General features: G+C 44.9%; 1 protein-coding gene across 1 annotated transcript in view; it reads right to left on the bottom strand.

Annotated features, from left to right (window-relative positions):
• The window catches only part of RPS6KA2 (ribosomal protein S6 kinase A2), a 455,610-nt gene extending 432,387 nt beyond the window's left edge, over window positions 1-23,223 (bottom strand). The window contains 2 exon segments of the mRNA XM_031667562.1: window positions 19,037-19,096; window positions 23,139-23,223. Coding sequence (XP_031523422.1) covers window positions 19,037-19,096; window positions 23,139-23,201 — 123 coding nt within the window. The 5' untranslated portion in view covers window positions 23,202-23,223.
• Between the last annotated feature and the right edge of the window lie 498 nt (window positions 23,224-23,721).

Genomic DNA, 23,721 nt, shown 5'->3' on the forward strand with positions numbered 1-23,721 from the left:
ACTAATCACTAACCTTGAAACATACCATCTCACATTGTTTAAAAAGAAAACTGGGCCGCGCACGGTGCCTCACGCCTGTAATCCCAGCACTTCAGAAGGCCAAGGCAGGCAGATCATCTGAGGTCGGGAGTTCGAGACCAGCCTGACCAACATGGAGAAACCCTGTCTCTACTAAAAATACAAAAAATTAGCCAGGTGTGGTGATGCATGCCTGTAATCCCAGCTACTCAGGAGGCTGAGGCAGAATAGTCACTTGAACACAGAAGGCAGAGGTTGCAGTGAGCTGCGATCGTGCCATTACACTCCAGCCTGGGCAACAAGAGTGAAACTTCGTCTAAAGAAGAAAAAGAAAAAAAAAAAAAAAAGCTGAGGTTGGGTGTGGTGGCTCACACCTGTAATCCCAGCACTTTGGGAGGCCAAAGTGGTAGGATCACTTGAGGTTGGGAGTTCAAGAGCAGCCTGGGCAACAAAGCAAACCCTGTCTCTACAAAAAAATAAAACATAAAAATTAACCAGGCAGCTACTCAGAAGGCTGAGGCAGGAGGATCAATGAAGCCCAGGAAATTGAGGGTAAGATTACACAGCTGCACTCCAGCCTGAGTGACAGAGTGAGACCCTGTCTCAAAAAAAGAAAAAAAAGAAACCTGAATATCCCTGGGGTGTTACAAGGAAGATACTGCATTCTGGTAAGAGTCAAGGCCATGTCTGGAGCCTCAGCGCTGACGCATGCTTCTTGCCATGCTGAGCCAGGGAAAGTGCGCGCTGCACCTGCTCTTTCAAAGACAGTGGTCCCAGAGCTGATGATGATCTTTTTCCAAAGCCTGAAGATGAAAGTGTCAGAAGAATACTGTATGTTTTTTCAAAGTTATAGGGGGGTAAGGTGAGAACACGAGAATAAAAACTTAATTGCAGAGGAAAAATAGAAAAACTCAGCAGGTCTGAGATGGTGGCTCTTATCTAGACACAGCAAGGCCGGGCACGGTGGCTCAAGCCTGTAATCCCAGCACTTTGGGAGGCCGAGACGGGAGGATCACGAGGTCAGGAGATCGAGACCATCCTGGCTAACATGGTGAAACCCCGTCTCTACTAAAAAATACAAAAAACTAGCTGGGCAAGGTGGCGAGCGCCTGTAGTCCCAGCTACTCTGGAGGCTGAGGCAGGAGAATGGCGTAAACCCGGGAGGCGGAGCTTGCAGTGAGCTGAGATCCGGCCACTGCACTCCAGCCTGGGTGACAGAGCGAGACTCCGTCTCAAAAAAAAAAAAAAAAAAAAATTAAAAAAAAAAAATTAGACACAGCAGGTGCTGCACCCAAGCCTCCAGAGGACCGCAGCCGAGGGCCTGCAGAGGCTGAGTCAGAAAGGACCTAGTGATTGCACTTCACTGCTAAGGAAAAAGTGAGAGGGGGCTGATGGCAAGTAATAGGACCTGTGTTTCATTCACTCCTTTTGACATGGTATGACAGTAATACCCCGTGACCATTCTCTAAATGAGATGAGGAAGAGGCCAGGAGTGAGGCTTGTGTAGGTAGAGGACAGAGGGTCTGATGCAAAATCACCCTAAAAGTATTCTCTAATCCCCAACTGGTCTCCGCTATGATCAGGAGTTTGTGGTGGCCTCAGGTCTTCCCTCAGGGTCACCGTGCTTCTGGTGCCCGTGGACAAGCCTCAAAAGCATGACCTGGCATCTCTCGAGGGAACAAAAGCCAGTGCCCAGGCAGCAGGGAGGCCTCTGCACACCTCCAGCGGTAACAGAAGCAGAAATCATGATAAAAATCAGGTCAGCGTGCAGCTCATGGATTTTAGCTCATGCCCCAAAAAGCAGGGTCTCTCGCAAAGACTCTGAGACACTGACCCATGATGCCAACCAAATGGGGGTTCCCAAGCACAGTGCCTGCTAGGGGTCAAATTACGCTCCCCAAAAGATATGTGAGTCTGCACCATCCCCCTCCCCGGACCTCGAAATGTGGCCTTGTTTGGAAATAGGGTCATTGCAGGTGTAATAAGATGAAAGTCGCCAGGTTGGCCCTGATCCAATATAACTGCAGTTCTTAGAATGCCATGTGAAGATGGAGGCAGAGACTGGAGAGAGAATCCCACCAGCCAAGGAACACCAGAGGTCGCCAGCAAAGCACTGAGGACAGGGAGAGGCTGGGACAGATTCAGAAGGACCCAGCCCTGTGGATGCTGTGATCTCAGACTTCCAGCTCCAGAACGGTGAGGGAGTGAATTTCTGCTATTTAAGCTGCCCAGTGCACGGAACTTTGTTGCCAGGCTCCAGGAGACTAATCCAGCACTGAAGCCAGAGGGGCCGTATCCATAACGGACCGGAAAGCCTTTCAAATCTCTACTATGAGCGTCATGCCCCACCGCCTGCACCTGAGCCAGCTCTGTGCTAATAGCCCAACAGCCAGAGCTACTTTTCTTAAAAATATAGACACGGAAAATGGAGCTTAAGATGGTCGATAGGAGGCAGGACTGGCGTGCAGCTCCTGCTCAGACAGACAGAGCAGCATGTGGACAGACCCACATCATGAACTTTTGTTCCAAGAACTACCACAGCAACATACCAGGAAAGCCTAGAGAATCCACGGACTCTTTGAAGGAACTTCATCGCCGCTGTAGGCCCCATGAGACACTGAAAATCTGTGAGTCTGCCTGCCTTCTCAGTGGGGAGGTTGGTGGTCTGGGGCAAGTTCTCAGCCCAGGTCACCGGCTGCCTAGAAATAGACTCGGTGCTGTTGGGGGCACAGTGGGAGTGAGACCAGCCTTTAGGACTGTGGGCTGCAAGGGAGCAGGGTGAGGCCTGTGACTGCCACCTTTCCCCCCACTTTCCTGGTGATCTGTGTGATGCAGCAGAGGCCCCCCGCAAACATAGCTCCATTGACCTGGGACTCACACCCCCATCGCCCACAGCAGCCACACCAAACCCTGCCCCAACGAGAATCTGAGATCAGAAACACCTAACCCTGTCCCACCTGGGGGTCTTTTTCTACCTGCCTTGGTAGCCAAAGATGAAGGACATAATCCCTTGGGAGTTCTGCAGCCCTGACCACCTCCAGAGAAACCTGAATACTTCAAAGGCGACCCGAGGGCAAGCTCGTCTTCTCCCTATACAACCTCAGCTGAATCACTCCTCAAAGCACCACCTCCTGGCTGAAGGACAACCAACACAAAACCAGCGCACTGAACAAAAACACAACCAAGGACCCTCCCAGAGTCCACTGCACTCCCCTGTACCTCCACTGGAGCAGGTGTTGGTATCCATGGCTGAAAGACCTGAAGATGGATCACATCACAGGACTGTTTGCAGACACTCCTCAGTACCAGCCCAGAGCCCAGTAGCTCTGCTGGGAGGCTAGATCCAAAAGAGCAAAAACAATCACTACGGTTCAGCTCTCAGGAAGCCCCATCCCTAGGGGTGCTCAAGGGAGCACCCTATGGAACAAAAGAATCTGAGAAGCAGGTCTTGAGTCCGAGATCTTCCCTCTGACATGGTCTACCCAAACGAGAAGGAACCAGAAAAACAATGCTGGTAATATGACAAAACGAGGTTAATACCTCCAAAAGATCACACCAGCACAGCAACAACGGATCCAAACCAAAAGGAAATCTCTGAATTGCTGGAAAAAGAATTCAGAAGGTCAATTATCAAGCTAATCAAGGAGGCACCAGAGAAAGGTGAACTCCAACTTAAAGAAAAAACAAAACAAAACATGATATATGAAATGAAAGGAAAATTCTTCAGTGAAATCACATAAATAAAAAAAAATCACAACTTCTAGAAATCAAGGACACACTTAGAGAAACGCAAAATGCACTGGAAAGTCTCAGCAAAGATTCAAACGAGCAGAAAAAAGAACTTCAGAGCTCAAAGACAAGGCTTTTGAATTAGCCCAATCCATAAAGACAAATAAAAAAGGATTTTAAAACGTAAACAAAACCTCCAAGTAGCTTGGGACTGTGTTAAGCGTCCAAACCTAAGAATAATTGGTGTTCCCGAGGAAGAAGAGAAATCTAAAATTCTGGAAAACATATTTGAGGGAAAAATCAAGGACGGCTTCCCCAGCCTTGCTAGAGATCTAGATATTCAAAATACAAGAAGCTCAAAGAACATCTGGGAAGTTCATCACAAAAAGATCATTGCCTAGGCACATAGTCATCAAGTTATCTACAGTGGAGATGAAGGAAAGAATCTCAAGAGCTATGAGGCAAAAGCATCAGGTAAACTATAAAGGAAAACCTATCAGATTAACAGCAGATTTCTCAGCAGAAACCCTACAAGCTAGAAGGGATTGGGGTCCTATGTTTAGCCTCCTTAAACAAAACAATTATCAGCCAAGAATTTTGTATCCGGTGACACTAAACTTCATAAATGAAGGAAAGAGACAATCTTTTCCAGACAAACAAATGGTAAGATAATTTGCCACTACCAAGCCAGCACTATGAAAACTGCTAGAAGGAGCTTTAAATCTTGAAACAAATCCTGTAAATACACCAAAATAGAACCTTCTTAAAACATAAAAATTACAAAACCTATATAACAATGACGCAACTAAAAAAAAAAAAAGGTATTCAGGCAACAAATAGCACAATGAAAAGAATAGTACCTCACATCTCAACACTAACATTCAATGTAAATGGCCTAAATGCCCCACTTAAAAGATACAGAGTAGCATAAACTTAAGATAAAGAGGTGGAAAAGATATTCCATGAAAATGGATACCGAAAGCAAGCAGGAGTAAGTATTCATTCTTATATCAAACAAAGCAGACTTTAAAGCAACAGCAGTTAAAAAGACAAAGAAGGACATTATATAATTATAAAAGAAGTAGTCCAACAGGAAAATATCACAATCCTAAATATACATGCACCTAACATTGGAGCTCCCAAGTTTACAAAACAATTACTACTAGACCTAAGAAATGAGAGAGACAGTCACACAATAATAGTGGGGGGACTTCAATACTCCACTGACAGCACTAGACAGGTCATCAAAATGGAAAGTCAACAAAGAAACAATGGACTTAAACTATACCCTACAACAAATGGACTTGACAGATACTTAAAGAATATTCCACCCAACAACTGTTAAAATAAACATTCTACTCATCAGCGCATGGAGCATTCTCCAAGACAGACCATATCATAGGCCACAAAACAAGGCTCAGTAAATTTAAGAACATCAAAGTTATATCAAGTACTCTCTCAGACCACAGTGGAATAAAATTGGAAATTAACTCCAAAAGGTACCCTCAAAACCAGGCAAATACATGGAAATCAAATAACCTGTTCCTGAATGATTGTTGGGTCAACAATAAAATCAAGATGGAAATTAAAACATTATTTGAGCTGAACAATAATAGTGACAGAGCTTATCAAAACCTCTGGGATACAGCAAATGCAGTGCTAAGGGGAAAGTTCATAGCATTAAATGCCTACATCGAAGTCTAAAAGAGCACAAATAGACAATCTAAGGTCACACCTCAAGGAACTGGAGAAACAACAACAATCCAAACCCAAACCCAGCAGAACAAAAGAAATAACAAAGATCAAAGCAAACCTAAATGAAATAGATACAAAAAGAAAATACAAAAGTTAAATGAAACAAAAAGCTGGTTCCTTGAAAAGATAAATAAAATTGATAGACCATTAGCGAGATTAACCAAGAAAAGAAGACAGAAAATCCAAATAAACTCAATTAGAAACAAAATGGGAGATATTACAACTGATACCATAGAAATACAAAAGATTATTCAAGGCTACTATGAACACCCTTTATGTACACAAACTGGAAAACTTGGAGGAGATGCATCAATTCATAGAAATATACAACCCTCTTAGATTAAGCCAGGAAGAAACAGAAACTCTGAACAGACCAATAACAAGCAGCAAGATTGAAATGGTAATTTTTAAATTGCCAACAACAAAAAAGTCCAGAACCAGATGTATTCACAGCAGAATTCTATCAGACATTTGAACAAGAATTGGAACCAATCCTATTGACACTATTCCACAGGATAGAGAAGGAGGGAATCCTTCTTAAATCATTTATGAAGCCATTATTACCCCAATACCAAAATCAGGGAAGGACACAACAGAAAAAGAAAACTATAGACCAATATCCCTGATGAACATAGATGCAAAAATCCTCAGCAAAATACTAACTAACTGAATCCAACAGCATATCAAAAAGATACTCCACCATGATCAAGTGGGCTTCATACCAGGGATCCACGGATGCAAGGATGGTTTAAACAAGTCAATAAATGTGATATAGCACATAAACAGAATTAAAAACAAAAGTCACATGATCATCCCAATAGATACAGAAAAAGCATTTGACAAAATCCAGCATTGCTTTATTACTAAAACCCTCAGCAATATTGGCACAGAAGGGGCATACCTGAAGGTAATAAAAGCCATCTCTGCCAAACACACAGCCAACATTATACTGAATGGGGAAAAGTTGAAAGCATTTCCCCTGAGAGCTGGAACAAGACATGGATGACCACTTTCACCTCCTCTATTCAACATAGTACTGGAAGTCCTGGCCAGAGCAACCAGACAAGAGAAAGAAATCAAGGGCATCCAAATTGGTAAAGAGGAAGTCAAACTGTCACTGTTTGCTGATAATATAATCGTATACCTAGGAAACTCTAGTAAAGAGGAAGTCAAACTGTTACTGTTTGCTGATGATATAATCGTATACCTAAAAAACCCTAAAGATTCATCCAAAAGGTTCCTCTAACTGTTAATTGAAGTTAGCAAAGTTTCCGGATAAAGTTAATGTACACAAATCAATAGCTCTGCTACACACCAACAGTGACCAAGCTGAGAATCAAATCAAGAACTCAACCCCTTTTACAATAACTGGAAAAAAAAAACTTAGGAATATACCTAACCAAGAAGGTGAAAGATCTCTACAAGGAAAACTACAAAACTACTGCTGAAAGAAATAATAGATGACACAAACAAACGGAAACACATTCCATGCTCATGGATAGGTAGAATCAATATTGTGAAAATGACCGTACTGCCAAAAGCAATCTACAAATTCAATGCAATTCCCATCAAAATACCACCATCATTTTTCACAGAACTAGAAAAAACAATTTGAAAATTCATATGGAACGAAAAAAGGGCCCACATAGCTAAAGCAAGACTAAGCAAAAAGAACAAAATCTGGAGGCATCACATTACCTGACTTCAAACTATACAGTAATGTCATAGTAACCAAAACAGCATGGTACTTGAATAAAAATAGGCACATAGACAAATGGAAGAGAATAGAGAACCAAGAAATAAAGCCAAATATTTACAGCCAACTGCTCTTCAACAAAGCAAACAAAAACATAAAGTAGGGAAAGGACACCCTTTTCAACAAATGATGCTGGGATAATTGCATATCCACGTGTAGAAGAATGAAACTCATTCTTCATCTCTCACCTTATACAAAAATTTACTCAAGATGGATCAAAGACTTAAATCTAAGAACCTGAAACAACAAAAATTCTAGAAGATAACATTGGAAAAACCCTTCTAGACACTGGCTTAGACAAAGAGTTCATGACCAAGAACCTAAAAGGAAATACAACAAAAACAAAGATAAATAGATGGGACTTAATTAAATTCAAAAGCTTCTGCACAGCAAAAGAAATAATCAACAGAGTTAACAGACAACCCACAGGGTGGGAGAAAATCTTCACAATCTATACATCCAACAAAGGACTAATATTCAGGATCTGCAAGGAACTCAAATCAAAAATAAAATATAAACAATCCATCAAAGTGGGCTAAGAACATGGATAGACAATTCTTAAAAGAAGATATACAAATTGCCAACAAGCATATGGAAAAATGCTCAACATCACTTGTTATCAGGGAAATGCATATCAAAACCGCAAGGTGGTATCATCTCACTCCTGCAATAACGCCCATAATTTAAACAATCAAAAAATAATAGATGTTAGCATAGATGCAGTGAAAAGGGAACACTTTTACACTATTGGTGGAAATGTAAACCAGTACAACCACTATGGAAAACAGTGTGGAGATTCCCTTAAGAACTAAGAGTAGAATTACTATTTGATCCGGCAGTCCCACTCCTGGGTATCTACCCAGAGGAAAAGTCATTATACCAAAAAATACTCACACAGCATAATTTGCAAATGCAAAAATATGGAACCACCCCAAATGTCCGTCAATCAATGAGTGGATAAAGAAACTGTGGTATATATACCATGGAATACTACTCAGCCATAAAAAAGAATGAAATAATGGGATTCACGGCAACCTGGATGGAACTGGAGACCATTATTCTTAGTGAAGTAACTCAGGAATGGAAAAACCAAACATTGTGTGTTCTCACTCATAATTGGGAGCTAAGTTATGAGGACATGAAGGCATAAGGATACAATGGACTTTGGGAACTCATGGGAAGGGCTAGGAGGGGGGTTGAAGGATAAAAGACTACACACTGGGTAGTGTACACTGTTTGGGTGATAGTAGCACCAAAGTCTCAGAAATCACCACTGAAGAACTTATTCATGCAACCAAATAGCACCCATTCCCCCAAAATCCTATTGAAACAAAAAATTAATTTTTAAAGAATTAGTTAAATTAGTTGTATATTTTAAATTAGTTAAAATATATATACATATATAGATATATGCATATATATACACACATATATACATATACACACATATATATAAAATGGAGTCCCATCACTCTCCTGCTTAGAAATCCCAAAAGGCTTCCAGGGAAAAAGAATACAATCCAAGACCTTGCCATGACCTCAAATCCTGACATCACACTCTTCTCTCCACGTGCATCTCAGGCCAGCCTGGGCAGCCCCAGGCCTGCATGTGGTTCCTGAAGCCAAGCCAAGCTCAGGCTTCCTTGGTCCGGCCATGCCAGGGTCTGTCTGTCTGGGACAATCCACCCCCGGGTCTTGCTGGTTGGTTTCTTCTCATCAGTCAGGTCTTAGTCTAAACATGGCATGGGTAGAGAAGTCTACGGTAACCATGCCCCATGCCTCTGCTAGTATGGCCGACCCAGAGCACTCCCTGTCACCCTATTTCTGCACAGTACTTACCCCCATGTGAAACCATCTTGTTGAGTTGTTTATTTGCGAGGATGCTAAAATAGAAGACTCGTACTCTTCTTTTTCATGGAATCCTGGTGCCCTGCACAGGGCCAGACCCACAGCTATCACTCCCCAGACTTTGCCCAAAGAATAAAAGGAGAAGGGAGGGTGAGGCAGGGGTGGATCGGCTTGAGCCACCAAGTGTGTAGCTGGCAGTGGAGGAGCCCAAGGCCACCCCCGCCCATGGATATCCATGAGATCGTTCATCATTTCAAGAAGGATGTTGCTATGTTTACCCTATTGACTTGGAGATACGCATTTATGTGGCTAAATCCTCATGTAGAATGAGCTTTCCCGACACAGGAGCTGCATCCTATGAGTACTCAGTCCCACGTGCCTAGCGCAGTGTGTGGCCTGAGACTGACACCCAGCATGTGTTCACAGCCGTTTCCTCAAGCCCACTGAATTCTCACCTTCGCTTTCTTTGGAAATGGTTTTATAGGGTTTGCTCCCTCTGTTCTACATGGGACAGAAGTGAGACACTGGGTTCAGGGACCAGGGGCACTCACGCCTGGCTCCACTGTGCCCACAGGGCCTCCACCAGAGAAGTGTGAGACTCCAGATTCAGGAACAAGGGGCACTCACGCCTGGCTCTGCTGTGCCCACGGGGCCTCCGCCAGAGAAGTGGAACGGAGGCGTTTCCTTCACGGTGGCTACTCAATGTGCATTTGGCAAGTGGGATGTTTGGGTTATATATCCTGGAAAAATATGTCTTCATGATTCCCTAGAGAATTTTATGACTTACATAAATTGCAAAGTCTATCTCCACACCCAGCTCTCAGCTGCATGTACGTTACAAGGGTACAAGGATTTTTTTTCCCCATTACTTCAAAATATCTGAAGGATAACAAGCTATACAATTTTCTGACACCTTGCATCTTACCCAAACACACACAGCATTATCTATGGGGGAAAATCCACTCAATTAAGAAAAAAAAACTATATATGTATATAAATCTTACCATAATTAAATTATCCATTTAGCATTAATAAACTATAAGATTTTGTAATTCTTGTAAATCAATAATACATCCCACCTATGATGAGACAGCAGCCAGAGAATGGGGAGGTATAATTTTTTAAAACAGCTCCGTCTAAAACCCCCTGGATTTTTACGCACACATAAAGGAATGATGTTTGTCTTTTTCCAGTGTGGAGAGGGGAGAGAGATGGAAAAAGAGGATAAAGAGTCTCAGTGTGGCAATGAAGGTCCTGTGAGTTCCACACAGCCTCGGCCGGGGGCATGGATCTGAGCCCCTGCAGCCTCCTCAGGAAAGCTCAGGCTGTTTCTGAGGTCTCACGGGGGATGTACCTATGGGGTGTGGGCTCCCCCACATGTGGGTGAGGAGGGAGATGACAGGGACACAGAGGGACCGACGTGGCCAGCACCCTCCCTGTGACCAGAGATGCCTGTAGCACTGAGATAAGGCCTGAACAGAAGGGACTGAGCCACCAGGTTTGACCCATGACCTGAGTGCATTAGCCAAAAATAAAAAATCTGCCCCCAATGTTGAGTATGCTGGGGGAAATCAAGGATTCTAGGAGGAGAAAATAAGTCTGTAGAAAAAAACCTTTGTTTAAATTCCCTCACTCATTAGTTCCCTGCTATACTTAGCAAATTACATCATCTGTGATGCCTCAATTTCACCACCTGAAAAATGGGGGAAAACTAACAGATCCCCTGCCCACTTCCCAGGGCTGAGGGAGGGTGCGAGGCATGGAAAACAGGCGCACGTCAAGAGTCGGGTTGTTATTTCACAGCTATTCCTCTGCAGGCAGGAGGATAGCCACGCCTCCAGTCCTCAGGGGCTCAAACCTGGGAGGCCCTCCAGACACCCAAACCCAAACGGGATCTCATGGCCTTCTCCAACCTGCTGCTCTGCACACTAGACAGAGAAAACGTAGCTTTCACTGGGTCTTTTGCTTCATGATTTAGCAACGACCTCAATGCAGAAGGTGATTCTTGGCTGTGATTGGATGAGCACAATTTTTTCTTGAGAACCAGCGTTTTATGAGACCCGCCCCCCCCCATCCCAATAAAATCACCAGGCTGTGGAGACACTTACTGCTTTGCCCCAGCAGCTACAAGGAAGGCCCCACAGGCCATTTGCTGGTGCCCATTCCCTGGAGCCATGTGTGAGGAGCGAGCGGCAAATGCTCCGCTCCAGGCTCCTGATTTGGTGCTCTGAGACCACGGGACATGGTCTCCAGCCGGTGCCCACGATTTTGGAGAATGTTCCCGTTCGCACTGAGTAATCCTTTTCTTCTCGGAAAAAAAGCACTCTGGGAAATGTGCAAAGGCTGACTTTGTTACAGAAGCAGAAAAATGAGGATCCCAGAAACTGAAAAGAGCTATAAACTGTCTTCATCTGCCCAGGAATGACAAACGACAAACACTCCGTGAGAAAGGAATAACCAGAGGGAGAGATGTCTGCAGATGACAAGAGCCAGACTTTTTGTCTTTTGTGGATTCTTGCAAGTAATTACCACTTACACATCAAATGATATGCTGTCCCAATCTTCTTTACAAAATCATACATTTTTCTTCTTTTTCTGCCTCAATAAATGCTAATGTTCCATGAAGCCAATGTTATTCTCACCCACCCCACAGTGCGTCTAAACACAGATGGGCCTGCAGTGGCTGAGCCGCATCACCCTCTTTCCAGAAGGCATGATGCTTACCCTACCCTTTTCTAGCATTTCTGCAAGGACTAAAGTGATTCTTGTCTGCTGGACAGAGAAACAGTAAGAAATCCAGATGCAAACAGACTGACACCATCATGGTGACTTACGTAACACCAGCTTTTAGAGTCGCCACAGAGACAGAGTCACAGGAGGTAATAAGCAAGGACTGGAAGACTATTTTATCACTCTTCTTTCAAATCTAGTAACTATTTCTTTTAAACAGTAATTGCATTGCTCTTAATTGCTTCATTAGTGCTTGGGCTTCATTATTCACCTTGTCTCACTTCTATTCAAACCAGTTTAGATTGTTTTTCTTTCTGTTTTTTCTGAGGAACAATGGAACTCTGTCTGGATTGCAGAGACAGGAGAGGCGATGTGGCCGCACAGGCAGTTCAGCCTGTCCCGGGCCATATTCTGCTGGAGCTTTGGCCCAGAGCTCCTGAATACACCCTGACTGGCTCTCTCTTTCACGCTTGCTGTCTGTTGCCATGAATCTCTTCCTGGCCTTCCTCCTCACCAGGGGACTCGGCGAGAGGTCTAAGCAGCAACCACTCGGCCACTGCGGGAGCTGGGCATTGCAGAAGGCCACACTGATGTGCTCAGGAGCTCAGCCCTGAGCTGCCCATGGGCCCCTGGATGCCCTTGTAAGGAGGCTGCCTGCCCAGGCCTGAGGGTCCCTCTGTGACCTCTCAGCTGGTGCTGTGTCTTCAGCGTCCTCCTTGGCTCAAAGAGACTGTCATCTGGCAGCCGAAGCCCTGTGATCCCCATGTAGCTGCGTCCTGCCAACTGATGGTGACAGCAGGAAATGCCACCTGCCGTGCCCCCCGGCCCAGATACTTTCTATTCTGCTATCAAAAATCGTAAAATTTGAGAGGAAAGGGAAAGTACTCCAGTAGCCACAAGGAAATCAAGTGGAATCATGCTAACATTTTCAATAGCACCTAGATCTGGTTTTTTAGAGTTGACCTGACAAGAAAATGGTCCTATTGTTATTAATAAACATAACCCTGAAATCTAAGCACTTTAAAAATCCATGCAACAGGGCAGGCAGGTGTGGTGGCTCATGCCTGTAGTCACAGCACTTTGGGAGGCCAAGGCGAGAGGATCGTTTGAGCTCAGGGGTTCGAGACCAGCCTCGACAATATAGTGAGACCCTGTGTCTAAAAAAAAAATAAATAAATAAATAAATAAATAAATAAATAAATTCATGCAACAAATTCTAATATTTTTCAAAGGTTGTTCTGTGAAATGAAAACTCACCTAAAAATCACCTATGAATCTGAGAACACATAGGGAACAAATACAACAAAACAGCACAGAGACCTGGGAGGTGGGCGCTGCCTGGCGCTGCACAGACTTCACCTCTGTGCCATGGAAGTGGACAGGTGGGGCCTCTCCTGGCCCAAAGCCATTGAAGCTGGCTCTCCTCCTCCATCAGGACAGCATCAGCCCTCCCAACCGCCAGCACAGCAGCTCAGAGGAGGCTGGCCGAGCGCCGCTACCACGTCCTATCCCACACAGATCAGTGCTCGGCATTGTGCCCACCGAAGTCTCACGAGTGTGGCTGTGAGGTTCGTTTGAGTACACTTGGCCCAACGTCCAGATCAGGTTCCCAGGCAACAAGGCAGCAAGTTGCCTCTAGACCCTCAACAAGTCCACCCAGTTAGGCCTGCAGGGAAGTCCCCAGGCGAGCCATGAGCTTGTTTCCCACACGGAGCTGTCGCCTCATGGAGGCACTCTCATCCCTGGTGCTTCTCTGCCTCCATATGCACGGCCTGCAGGAGGGAGGGAGGATGGGGAGAGCCCAGAACCTCAGGGAGCCAGGGCCTCGCCTGCCCACAGGCGTCATTCTCCTTCCAGATTTTTCTTCCATGACTGTGATGTCACTATACAGAGCCCTTCAAGTAATCCCTTAAAGAAGTATTTCCTGACAGAATCTGCTGGGTTTTGTGGTTGTTGTTCAGAATAGGAAGGATGCCTGCCTCTGATGCGTCAGATGAAATTAGACCAAGAATCCACCCGTCCCGTGAATTTCTAACAGAAACTCCCCCACATTGCTACTGCCTTCCTGAGGGAGGAGGCTGTTCCCTCAGCAATGGTGAATGAAGGTGTATTGCAGTAACACCCAAGCTGGAGAACAGATATCTTGTCTTACACCCAAGCTTCACACTGGACCTTCACCAGAACTCACCTTCTCGGAAGCTGCACAGAACTATAACGCGAGGAATCACATGCCTAGATATCATACGTGATCTATCCCAAATGCCTTCCACACTTCAAAAACTATGTGAGAAGCCTACACCACGAAACTCGTATCAGTGAAAGTACTCACAAGCTGGAGTGATCACAGCGCCTCCTGCGCTCTTCCAGGGCAAGCCTCGCTCACCTTTTTATTCTTTTCCATGAACGATAATGCCTGGCCTACAGATTAGCAATAAATATTCTTGGCTGAATAAATGATGGGAAAACTGCCGCGGACTTGAATGATTATTTTCCTAAATAAGATGACTTTTTGTCATATGTGTTCAGACTGGCAACAGGCATGAAAAGTTTATCAGTTTAGTTGCCACGAAATTTCTTTCTTTTTCAAAAAAACCACAACAGATGTTGGCAAGGATGCACAGAAAGGGAACGCTTATACACTGTTGGTGGAAATGTAAATCAGCATGACCTCTACAAAAGACATATGAAAATTTTTCAGAGAACTAAAAACAGAACTACCATTTGATCCATAATCCCACTACTGGGTATCTACACTAAGGAAAAGAAAGTATCATATAAAAAAGACACTTGCACTTATCTATTTATCACAGCACAATTCACAATAGCATAGCCATGGAATCAACATAAGTGTCCAATAGCAAAGAATTCGATCAAGAAAATGTGGTACAGATACACCATGGAATACTATTCAGCCACAAAAAAAGCATGAAATCATGCCTCTAGCAGTAACGTGGTTGGAACTGGAGGCCATTATCCTAAGTGAAATAACTCAGAAATGCCGCATGTTCTCACCTATAAGTGGAAGCTAAAGAATGAGCGCACATTAATATATAGGAGGAAGAGTAAACACTGGGCTACAAAAGGTGGGAGCATGGGAGTGGGGGTGAGGGTGAAAAATCGTAAGTCAGGTACCGTGCTCACTGTTCTGGTAATGGCTAGGCTAGAAATCCAGACTTCACCACTACACAATATATCCACATAACAAAACTGCATTTGGAAGAAAGAAGAAGAAAGAAGGAGAGGAGGAGGGAGGGAGGGGGAGGGAAGGAGGAAGAAGGAGGAGGAGGAAGGGGGAGGAGGGGAAGGAGGAGGAGGAGGAAGGAGGAGGAGGGAGGGGAGGAAGAGAGGAGAGGGAGGGGGAGGGAGGGAGGGAGGGGAAGGAGGGAGGAGGAGGAAGGAGGGGAGGAAGGAGGAGGAGGAAGGGGAGGAGGGATGATGGAAGGATGATGAGGAGTGATGGAAGGATGAGGGATGATGGAGGATGAAATGAAGGGAGGATGAGGAGGAAGGGAGGAGGGGAGGATAAGGAAGGAGGAGGAGGAGGAGGAGGAAGGAAGGAGGGGAGGAGGAGGAGGAAGGAGGAGGGAGGAGGAGGAGGAAGGAGGAGGGAGGAGGAGGGAAGGAGGAGGAGGAGGAGGAGGAGGAAGGAGAGGAGGAGGGAGGAGGAAGGAGGAGGAGGAGGGAGGAGGAAGGAGGAGGAGGAGGAAGGAGGAGGAGGAGGAGGAGGGAGGAGGAGGAGGAGGGAGGAGGAGGAGGGAGGAGGAGGAGGAGGAAGGAGGAGGGAGGAAGGAGGAGGAGGAAGGAGGGAGGAGGGAGGAGGAGGAGGAGGAGGAGGGAGGAGGGAGGGAGGAGGGAGGAAGGAGGAGAGGAGGAGGGAGGAGGAGGAGGGAGGGAGGAGGAGGAATGGAAGGAGGAGTGGAAGGAGGAGGAGTGGAGGAAGGAGGAGGAGTGGAGGAGGAGGAGGAGGAGGAGGAGGAGGGAGGATATATGAGGTGGAGGAGGAGTGATAGATGATGGATAGGGATGAGGAGGAGGAGGAGGGAGGAGGAGGAGGGAGGAGGAGGAGGAGGAGGAGGAAAGAAAGGAAAAGAGGAAAGAAGAAAGGAAGGAATGGAATGGAAGGAGGAGGGAAGGAGGGGAGGAGGAGGAGGGAAGGAGGAGGAGGAGGAGGGAGGACGAAGGAGGAGGAGGAGGAGGGAGGAGGAGGAGGAGGAGGGAGGAGGAGGAGGAGGAGGGAAGGAGGAGGAAGGAGGAGGAAGGAGGAGGGAGGAAGGAGGAGGAGGAGGAGGAGGAAGGAGGAGGAGGAAGGAGGAGGAGGGAGGAGGAAGGAGGAGGAGGAAGGAGGAGGAGGAGGAGGAAGAAGGAGGAGGAAGAAGGAGGAGGAGGAGGAGGAGGAGAAGGAGGAGGAGGAGGAGAAGAAGAAGAAAGAAGAAGAAGAAGAAAGAAGAAGAAGAAGAAAGAAGAAAGAAGAAAGAAGAAAGAAGAAAGAAGAAAGAAGAAGAAGAAGAAAAGAAAAACGGTTTTGTGATTGTTGTTCAGAATATGGCTCTTTTATTTGAGCCATAAATCCCTCACCTAGAGAAGACCTTGCAAACAACCACTCTGGAGGCCAAGAAGGATGTCAAAAGTTTATCTCTAACAAAACTTAAAACAACATCATAGAGTATTCAAATGACATTCATCTGCAGCTAGACTAAAAAATTCCATGTTGGGTTTTCAGCATCGTCTATCAGAAACATCAAGTAAACAAATAATTTTCTCCAGTATTTTCTCATTCTTCCCACAAATACTGCAAATGTATCTAAATATCAATATTATAGTTCTGCAAAATACTCCTAAAATCTGTTTGGAACTCTATTCCTTCATTTAATTAAGATGCAAAGATATACTGGTTTTCTGTTATTCAGATACAGTAAGCATCCAGAAACAGTAATAATCTCCTCCATCTCATATTCCATTATCAAAAAAAAACTTTTAAAGAGGTTGGTTTCTTTCATTACATTCTATGACAGATTCACATCTAGATTTCCATCAAAAATGTAGAGAACAAGACAACTTGAGACTAGGAGGCTCTTAAAAAATAAATATTGTTAATGAAATAATTTTTTGTTAGTTGTGTATAAGCACTTTTGGGCATATAATGTGCTATGGTCTAAATGTTTGTATTTCTCCAAAACTCACATGTTAAAATCCCAGCAATAAAGGTTAGGTGAGAACTTTGGGAGGTCATTAGGTCTTGAGGGTGGAGTTCTCATGAATGGGATTAGTATCCTTATCAAAGAGACCCCAGAGAGCTCCCTTGTCCCTTCCACCGCTTGAGGACACAGGGTAAAGAAGGCTGGGCCATGAACCAGAAAAGTGTGCTTCACTAGCCGTCAAACCTGCCATGCCTTAATTGTGGACTTCCCAGCCTCCAGAACTATGAGAATACCTTTCTGTTGTGTAGAAGCCTCCCAGTGTGGCATTGTGCTATGGCAGCCTGAATGCAGCAGGACATGGTGTTATGGAATCTTGCTGCTCTGGTTGAACCTAGCAGAATGAAGAGTCTGCTGCACCCATCCTGGCTCAGGGCCCTGTCGACAGCCTCCTGAAGCCAACTACTAAGTCATCACATTAGTCTGCCTGCAGTAAACGCACTAAGTTCCCTGGAAATCAGAGTTCCCACAAAAGCCTAGAAAAGTATTCTGAAAAATGAAAAATGACAGCCAGTTATTTCTCTGAAACCCTTGGCCTTATGAATTTGCTGTCTTACGAATTTGCAGGGAGGGTACACCTTCCTTTCCCACTCCTACCACTTTGCAAGTATCAGATTGAGCATCATATTTTCAGGAAAGTCACTGCCTCGTCTGCCTACCCTTTGACCTTCATGGAACTGGCAAAAGTGGCGCTGTCTACTCCCCCAGGGGATGCAAAGGTACAAGGCCAGGCCAAGCATAGTGTTTTAAGAATGCAGCTGGATCGCTGCGCAGCTAGAAGAGAGCTGGACTCTAGACTCCCACATCAGCGAAAACACACAGAACCGAAAGGCAGCTGGAAAAACGCAAGGCAGCCGAACGCCATTTTTCTTCATTTAACCAGTGGACTATGTCATCGGATCCTAAGATCCAGTGACACTTGGCTTACATGTTGCATTGGTGTGCATAGGTTTAGATGGTAGTGAAATGCAGCGTTCAGCATCTGAGCAGACCATTTTCTAAAACCAGTAATATTCATCAATCCAGCCCTTCCAGTCTACAATATCTGCCAGCTATCTTAAAAGTCAACAGAGTTGCAAATTTTCTAACTTTTCTGGCTGCAGGTGGCATGTGGCTGAGCGACTCAGTCTTCTTAATGGCCAAGTCAATGGTCCATGGCTCCAGCCACCTCTGAGAGCGTTTCCTTTCCCAGTGGTGGAAGTGTGGCTGTGTAACTACAAAGCCTTCACTACAGCCTCAACTCAGCTTTCGAATTTAGCTCTTTTGTGTCCAGTGTCTCCCTGATGGACATGCTTATTGTTACCAAAATCTCCCCTGAGAACACCAGTGTTGCTGAGATACTTTTACTTTATTAAAGTCTAAGTCTGTTTTCTGTTGCCTGGGTCAGGCCCAAGCTCCTGCACGGCATGAAAATGAAGACATGCACAGCCTGCAGCAGCAAGAGCTCTTTCTTCTCTTCCATTTGATGTCCACCTCAGGCTGATATTCTGTCTCTCTTTCCTTCTTTCCCAGTCAACCCCTACAGGCCCTGGGACACTTCTCCGCCCACTGGAAAGGCAACTCCCACAGATGGAATCCGCTTTTCTCCCCAGCTCTGCTGAGCTCTTCATCAGACATTTTAAGCAGCTGTGTCACATGACACAGTACAGGGAGCCCCACACCAGCCTTCCAGGCCAGCTGGTTACTCCCAGAACTCCTTGACTGGTACTAATGCACCATGCCCCTCACAAGCACCCGTGCCAGGAGACCACGAACTTCACTTCGATTGACAGCCTTCCTTCCTATGCTCCAACTATTCCTTTTGAGGGAGATTACTGAATATAATAAGCACATAATATGTACATGTGCATGTATATATATTTGCGCGTGTATATGTCTTGAGACACATATGTCACTAAAATAATTGCTCGCAGATATTTAATTTCAAACTTCCATTTCCCCTTCACTACCTTCTGGGCCCAATCTCCCCAAACAAAGCAGACTGTAATAAAACGTGTATAATTACTTCTTCTGCAGTGTCTTCTGTGGCTGGTTCAGCATCCACGTTGAGATCCTCCTCTGTGGTCTGGTAACAAAGACAGATGTTAAGGATGGTTAGCATTGCCATGTGTTTGTAGATGGCTTCATACAGGTTTGCAACATGAAAAAGTACTAACTAAATATCCCCCATGAGTTCTGTAGAACGTGGAAACCATATCACCGTCTCTTCCTACCTGAATTTATGTGCAACTGTGTGATGCTTCATGCCCAAGAAGGATCCTTTATATAACAGGTGGTAAGTAAGGCAAGGAGTGTTCAGACTAAACACTAACTCAAACAACTAAATCAATGAAGTGAGTGTGACTTACAGCACAATCTAAAGGAGGACAAGGTGAATCTAAAGGACAAGGTGATTCTTGCCAGTGCAGAAGGCGTGGATTTTCATGAAGCTAAAAAACGAACAGAGCTGACGTGGAAGCACAGAGCAGCAGTGAAGGCCTGTGTGACCACTCCCATGAGAATGGAACCAAATCAGTCCGGAGTGAGTGCTGGCAGAATGGATTCCAGCATAGCAATGAGGCCCAGCTCATAAAACATAAAGCAAGTGTTTCTGTGGTTTAAGCAGATCCATCTGGGTCTGAGTCTTTGGTTTCTACTTAATTTGGGGCCAACTGCTTAACCTGGGCCTCGGAGACATGGCAGTGCTTCTACCTAGACATGTGGGGAGAGCTCCGTGGAGGAACACCAGCCAGCCATCAACACGGGCTGTTATGCAGTAGACACTCAAAGTGAACTGCTGTCATTATTACTATTTCTAGTTTCATCTTCTCACCAAGTAGCCAGGAGATAATCATCTCTATCCAAGCTTGACTATGAATCTTCAAAGAATCATGTTTGATCTGCATTGTTTAAAAATGGAGCTTTCGGCCGGGCGCGGTGGCTCAAGCCTGTAATCCCAGCACTTTGGGAGGCCGAGACGGGCGGATCACGAGGTCAGGAGATCGAGACCATCCTGGCTAACACGGTGAAACCCCGTCTCTATTAAGAAATACAAAAAACTAGCCGGGCGAGGTGGCGGGCGCCTGTAGTCCCAGCTACTCGGGAGGCTGAGGCCGGAGAATGGCGTGAACCCGGGAGGCGGAGCTTGCAGTGAGCTGAGATCCGGCCACTGCACTCCAGCCTGGGCGACAGAGCGAGACTCCGTCTCAAAAAAAAAAAAAAAAAAAAAAAAAATGGAGTTTTCTCTTTCTCAATCTAATGTATTATGACATCCCAGAGAGAAAAAAATCATGCTTATTCCTCCAAGAGAACACAAATAAAATGGGTCAGCCATACCTTGTGGACTGGCTTATGGACTTGCCTTACTCATCATTTCTCCCATTTTCTTGTCTTTCCCCCAAAGCACGCCCTTGGCTGCTGTAACCCCACTGAAAGCAATGATTGAAAAGTCCTGCGTTTGAGACGTGCCTTCAACTTGCCAGAACATCATTCATGAAATACTACATGTTTCTTTTTCATGCTAGATTCTGCAGGGGTTTTCTGGAGGTTCTGGCTCTTAATTAGTATGTCTCCTTGTCGACACACTCATTTATGGGTAAGTTATATCATCTGAAATATCGGAACGACGCAGAGAACCGCAAAGACTTCCCCCGGACAGTCAGATGAATCTCCCCTGGTCTACAATTTTTATAAACTGTATGCAGTGTTCTCTAGTACAATGGACCTCAGACCCAATTCAGTTCCGGTCTCTCAGACTACAGCTGGGAAAACAGGCCAGAAAGGATAGCAACTCGAAAAGGTGGTTAGAGCAAAACATGAACCCAGGAATGCTGATTCTTGTCCCTGGAAATCCAATCATCAGCCGTGTCACATTTGCATAACAGCAAGGAACTAAAGCACTAAAATCTCAACTAAATCACTAAAAAATAAGCACTACAATCTCTTAGCAGATTTTCTGATGAGAAAAGCATGCAGACTCCTCCTGCAAGGGTTTTAGGGCATTTAATTTGGAGTTCAGAGGCCAGATATGCTCCATATAGCTGTGCCACATTTCCTGATATGTGAGTTATTTTGATACCATACAACATAAAACACGGACAAAACTAGAGAGTAAAATCAGCCTCTGAATTCCAAAACACAGAGGATTTTGTGGATTTGGAAATTTCCTCAGAAACTTGAAGTACCTCAGGGTTAATATTTAAGCTTTCATTTTTCTAGAGAAAGAACTCTGGTTTTCTGGGTTCCAAGTAAATAGGAATTTAACACTGTCCATACTCCACCAGTTATGCTCTCCTGAAAAAATTTAGCTAAGAAGCCTGAAAAAAATTTATTTTGCTTCAGGGGCTATTTAATGTATCCAATTTTCCTCAAAACTGTTACCATCTGCCCTCTCCTGGGGCTGGCAAGGCAGGGCAGGCTATCAGTCAACTCAGCTCCAAATTCTTGCCACTTGCAAGTGCATTCTAGGCTCATGGCATAGTTTTCAAATCATGTGAATCTATTCATTGCCGATCCACTTATGAGCAATTTGAGAAATACGGGAAACATGAGCTGCTCTCCTCATGGCTTTGGTCACTGGAAATAATGTGAAGACCAGGGTCCCACCTGGAATTGTAAAGCCCCTGTCCCCTCTCTCCCATCCTTTCTGAGCCCAGGGCGGAATCCTCCCTCTGAATGAACCCTTCATTCATGAGGGCTGAGCACCTTCCAGCTTCAGCACAAGCAAATGTGCTGACGATGACCAGACAGGGCTATAAGAAGCACTAGAAAATGAGAAAAGAACTTCTAGCTAATCACTTGCTCATTCACTAATTCGATATTTAGAAAAATTGAATCTCTCTCAGAAAAAACAGACTTGAAATGGCAACCGCAGTGAGGGACTGGATCTTTCCAAGACATTGTCCTCAACACCAAGAACAACCCCATGTACAAACAGAAGAATCAGTAACAGTAAGGAGCCCTGGTGTCGTCCTTCTCCCACCTCAGGTACTGTCCATAAGCAGCAGTATGTATCTGGGCTGTTCCATCTAAAACAAATGGCCTTTAATGTCTGTGCTATGCCCAACAATCTCTCTTAAACATCAATACATATGTCAAGCATTATTTAGTTTGCCTTTCCAAGGCAAGTATTCAATATGAAGCATTAAGTAAATTCTCTTCTAAAACAGAATCTCCCATTCAATTTAAAGTTATGTTAGGTGACTATCTCAAGACATACATACAAAAATAAACAAAATTTAAAATAGCATTGAATTTATAAATACAGTGCTGGGAGTAGGAGATAAGCAAAAATTAAATTGGATTTTGAGGTTTGGTGAGTGATGAAAAGTGAACCATGTTTAAATGCCATTTGAGTTGCTATAAACACAGAGCAGGTATATCTAATAATTCAGTAGATGTTAATAAATTTGGGGAACTTTCTCTTCTAGGAAAATGTATGTTGACCATCTCCAATTCAAATGGAGCAAATCAGATTCCGTGGAGCAGAGGTTTGCATGTCCCCAGGGAAGCATGGAGTGAAAACTCTCAGCAGTGATTCCTGCACACCCACCGGCCCTGGGATGGGCAAGGAACACTTGGATTTCATTATCTTTTCTATTTATGTTTAATCACACCTCTTTATCTGACCATTCATCCTTTTAAGGTTGCATTATCTTTTCTCGTTTAAGACCACATTATCTTTATGCTCTCTGTTCCTTGATTCATCATTGATTTTTGCCTTCTGGTTTCATCTTTCACTGTAGCAAATGGAAGGCTTCTAATTTAAAGCCACTTGTTGAAGGAAAATCAAACTGATGCAGATTAGTTTGGAAACGGGAATACTTAAGACTTACACAGACTTTAAGAAGCATCCTGAAGTTTCCCTAAGGGCAACAATTTGTTTCTTGTACTCATTATCATTTATGTATTTACACCACACACAATGCCGTGTGTGTGTACACTCGCAATGTTTATCCATGTGCATACACAACGCAACATATACATCCACACACACTGGACACCCAACTCTCTGACCCATCGTAGTCACCTAATAAACATGAGCTGATTATAGTAAATGAGCAATGCATTGGCTGCGGAGATCGGATTCTTGAGAATGCTGTGAAAAGTGCGTTCCTTCCTGCACTCACCTCTATTTCCATAGGCTCCACCTCGATTTTTTTCCATAGTTCCAGCAACTGTGCGATCGGCATTTTTAAACTTTCCTTTTCTGCTGGTCAAGTATTGATAGTAAGAAAGGAAATAAATAGAGGCTCCGACCGGCACAGGGGGACGGCCAGAAGGGATGTCAGAAGCCAAGGGACGCAGAGGCTGGCGGGTGGCGGCGATGGAGAGGACAGATCCGGCTCCCAAAGGAGGTCGTGAGTGTGGGGCCCGCGGCTGCCCAGGAGGAGGGACCCGGGGGGCTGCAATATGGCTGCCCGGGTGCCCGTCCCTTCCCTGCCAAGCCAGGGCTCTGGGGAGCTGCTGCCGCTTCCCGCTCAGGCTGGGGCGAGGAAAGGAGGGGACGGCGCTGCGGCTTCAGAATCTGTACTGCGACTTTGGCAGAGTAAACGCTGCACTTGCAGCTTCGAATTGGATTTCCTGCCTCTCCCCCCTCCCTTCCCTGGCCATGCTCTTCCCTCCTCCCCTCACTATTTTACCTTAATTGGCTCTAAATGAGGGTGAAAGTTGAGTCTGAGGATGCTGCTGCCATAGAAACTGCATAGCAAC

The sequence above is a fragment of the Papio anubis genome, chromosome 6 (genome assembly GCF_008728515.1).
Source record: "Papio anubis isolate 15944 chromosome 6, Panubis1.0, whole genome shotgun sequence".
Taxonomy (NCBI): Eukaryota; Metazoa; Chordata; class Mammalia; order Primates; family Cercopithecidae; genus Papio; species Papio anubis.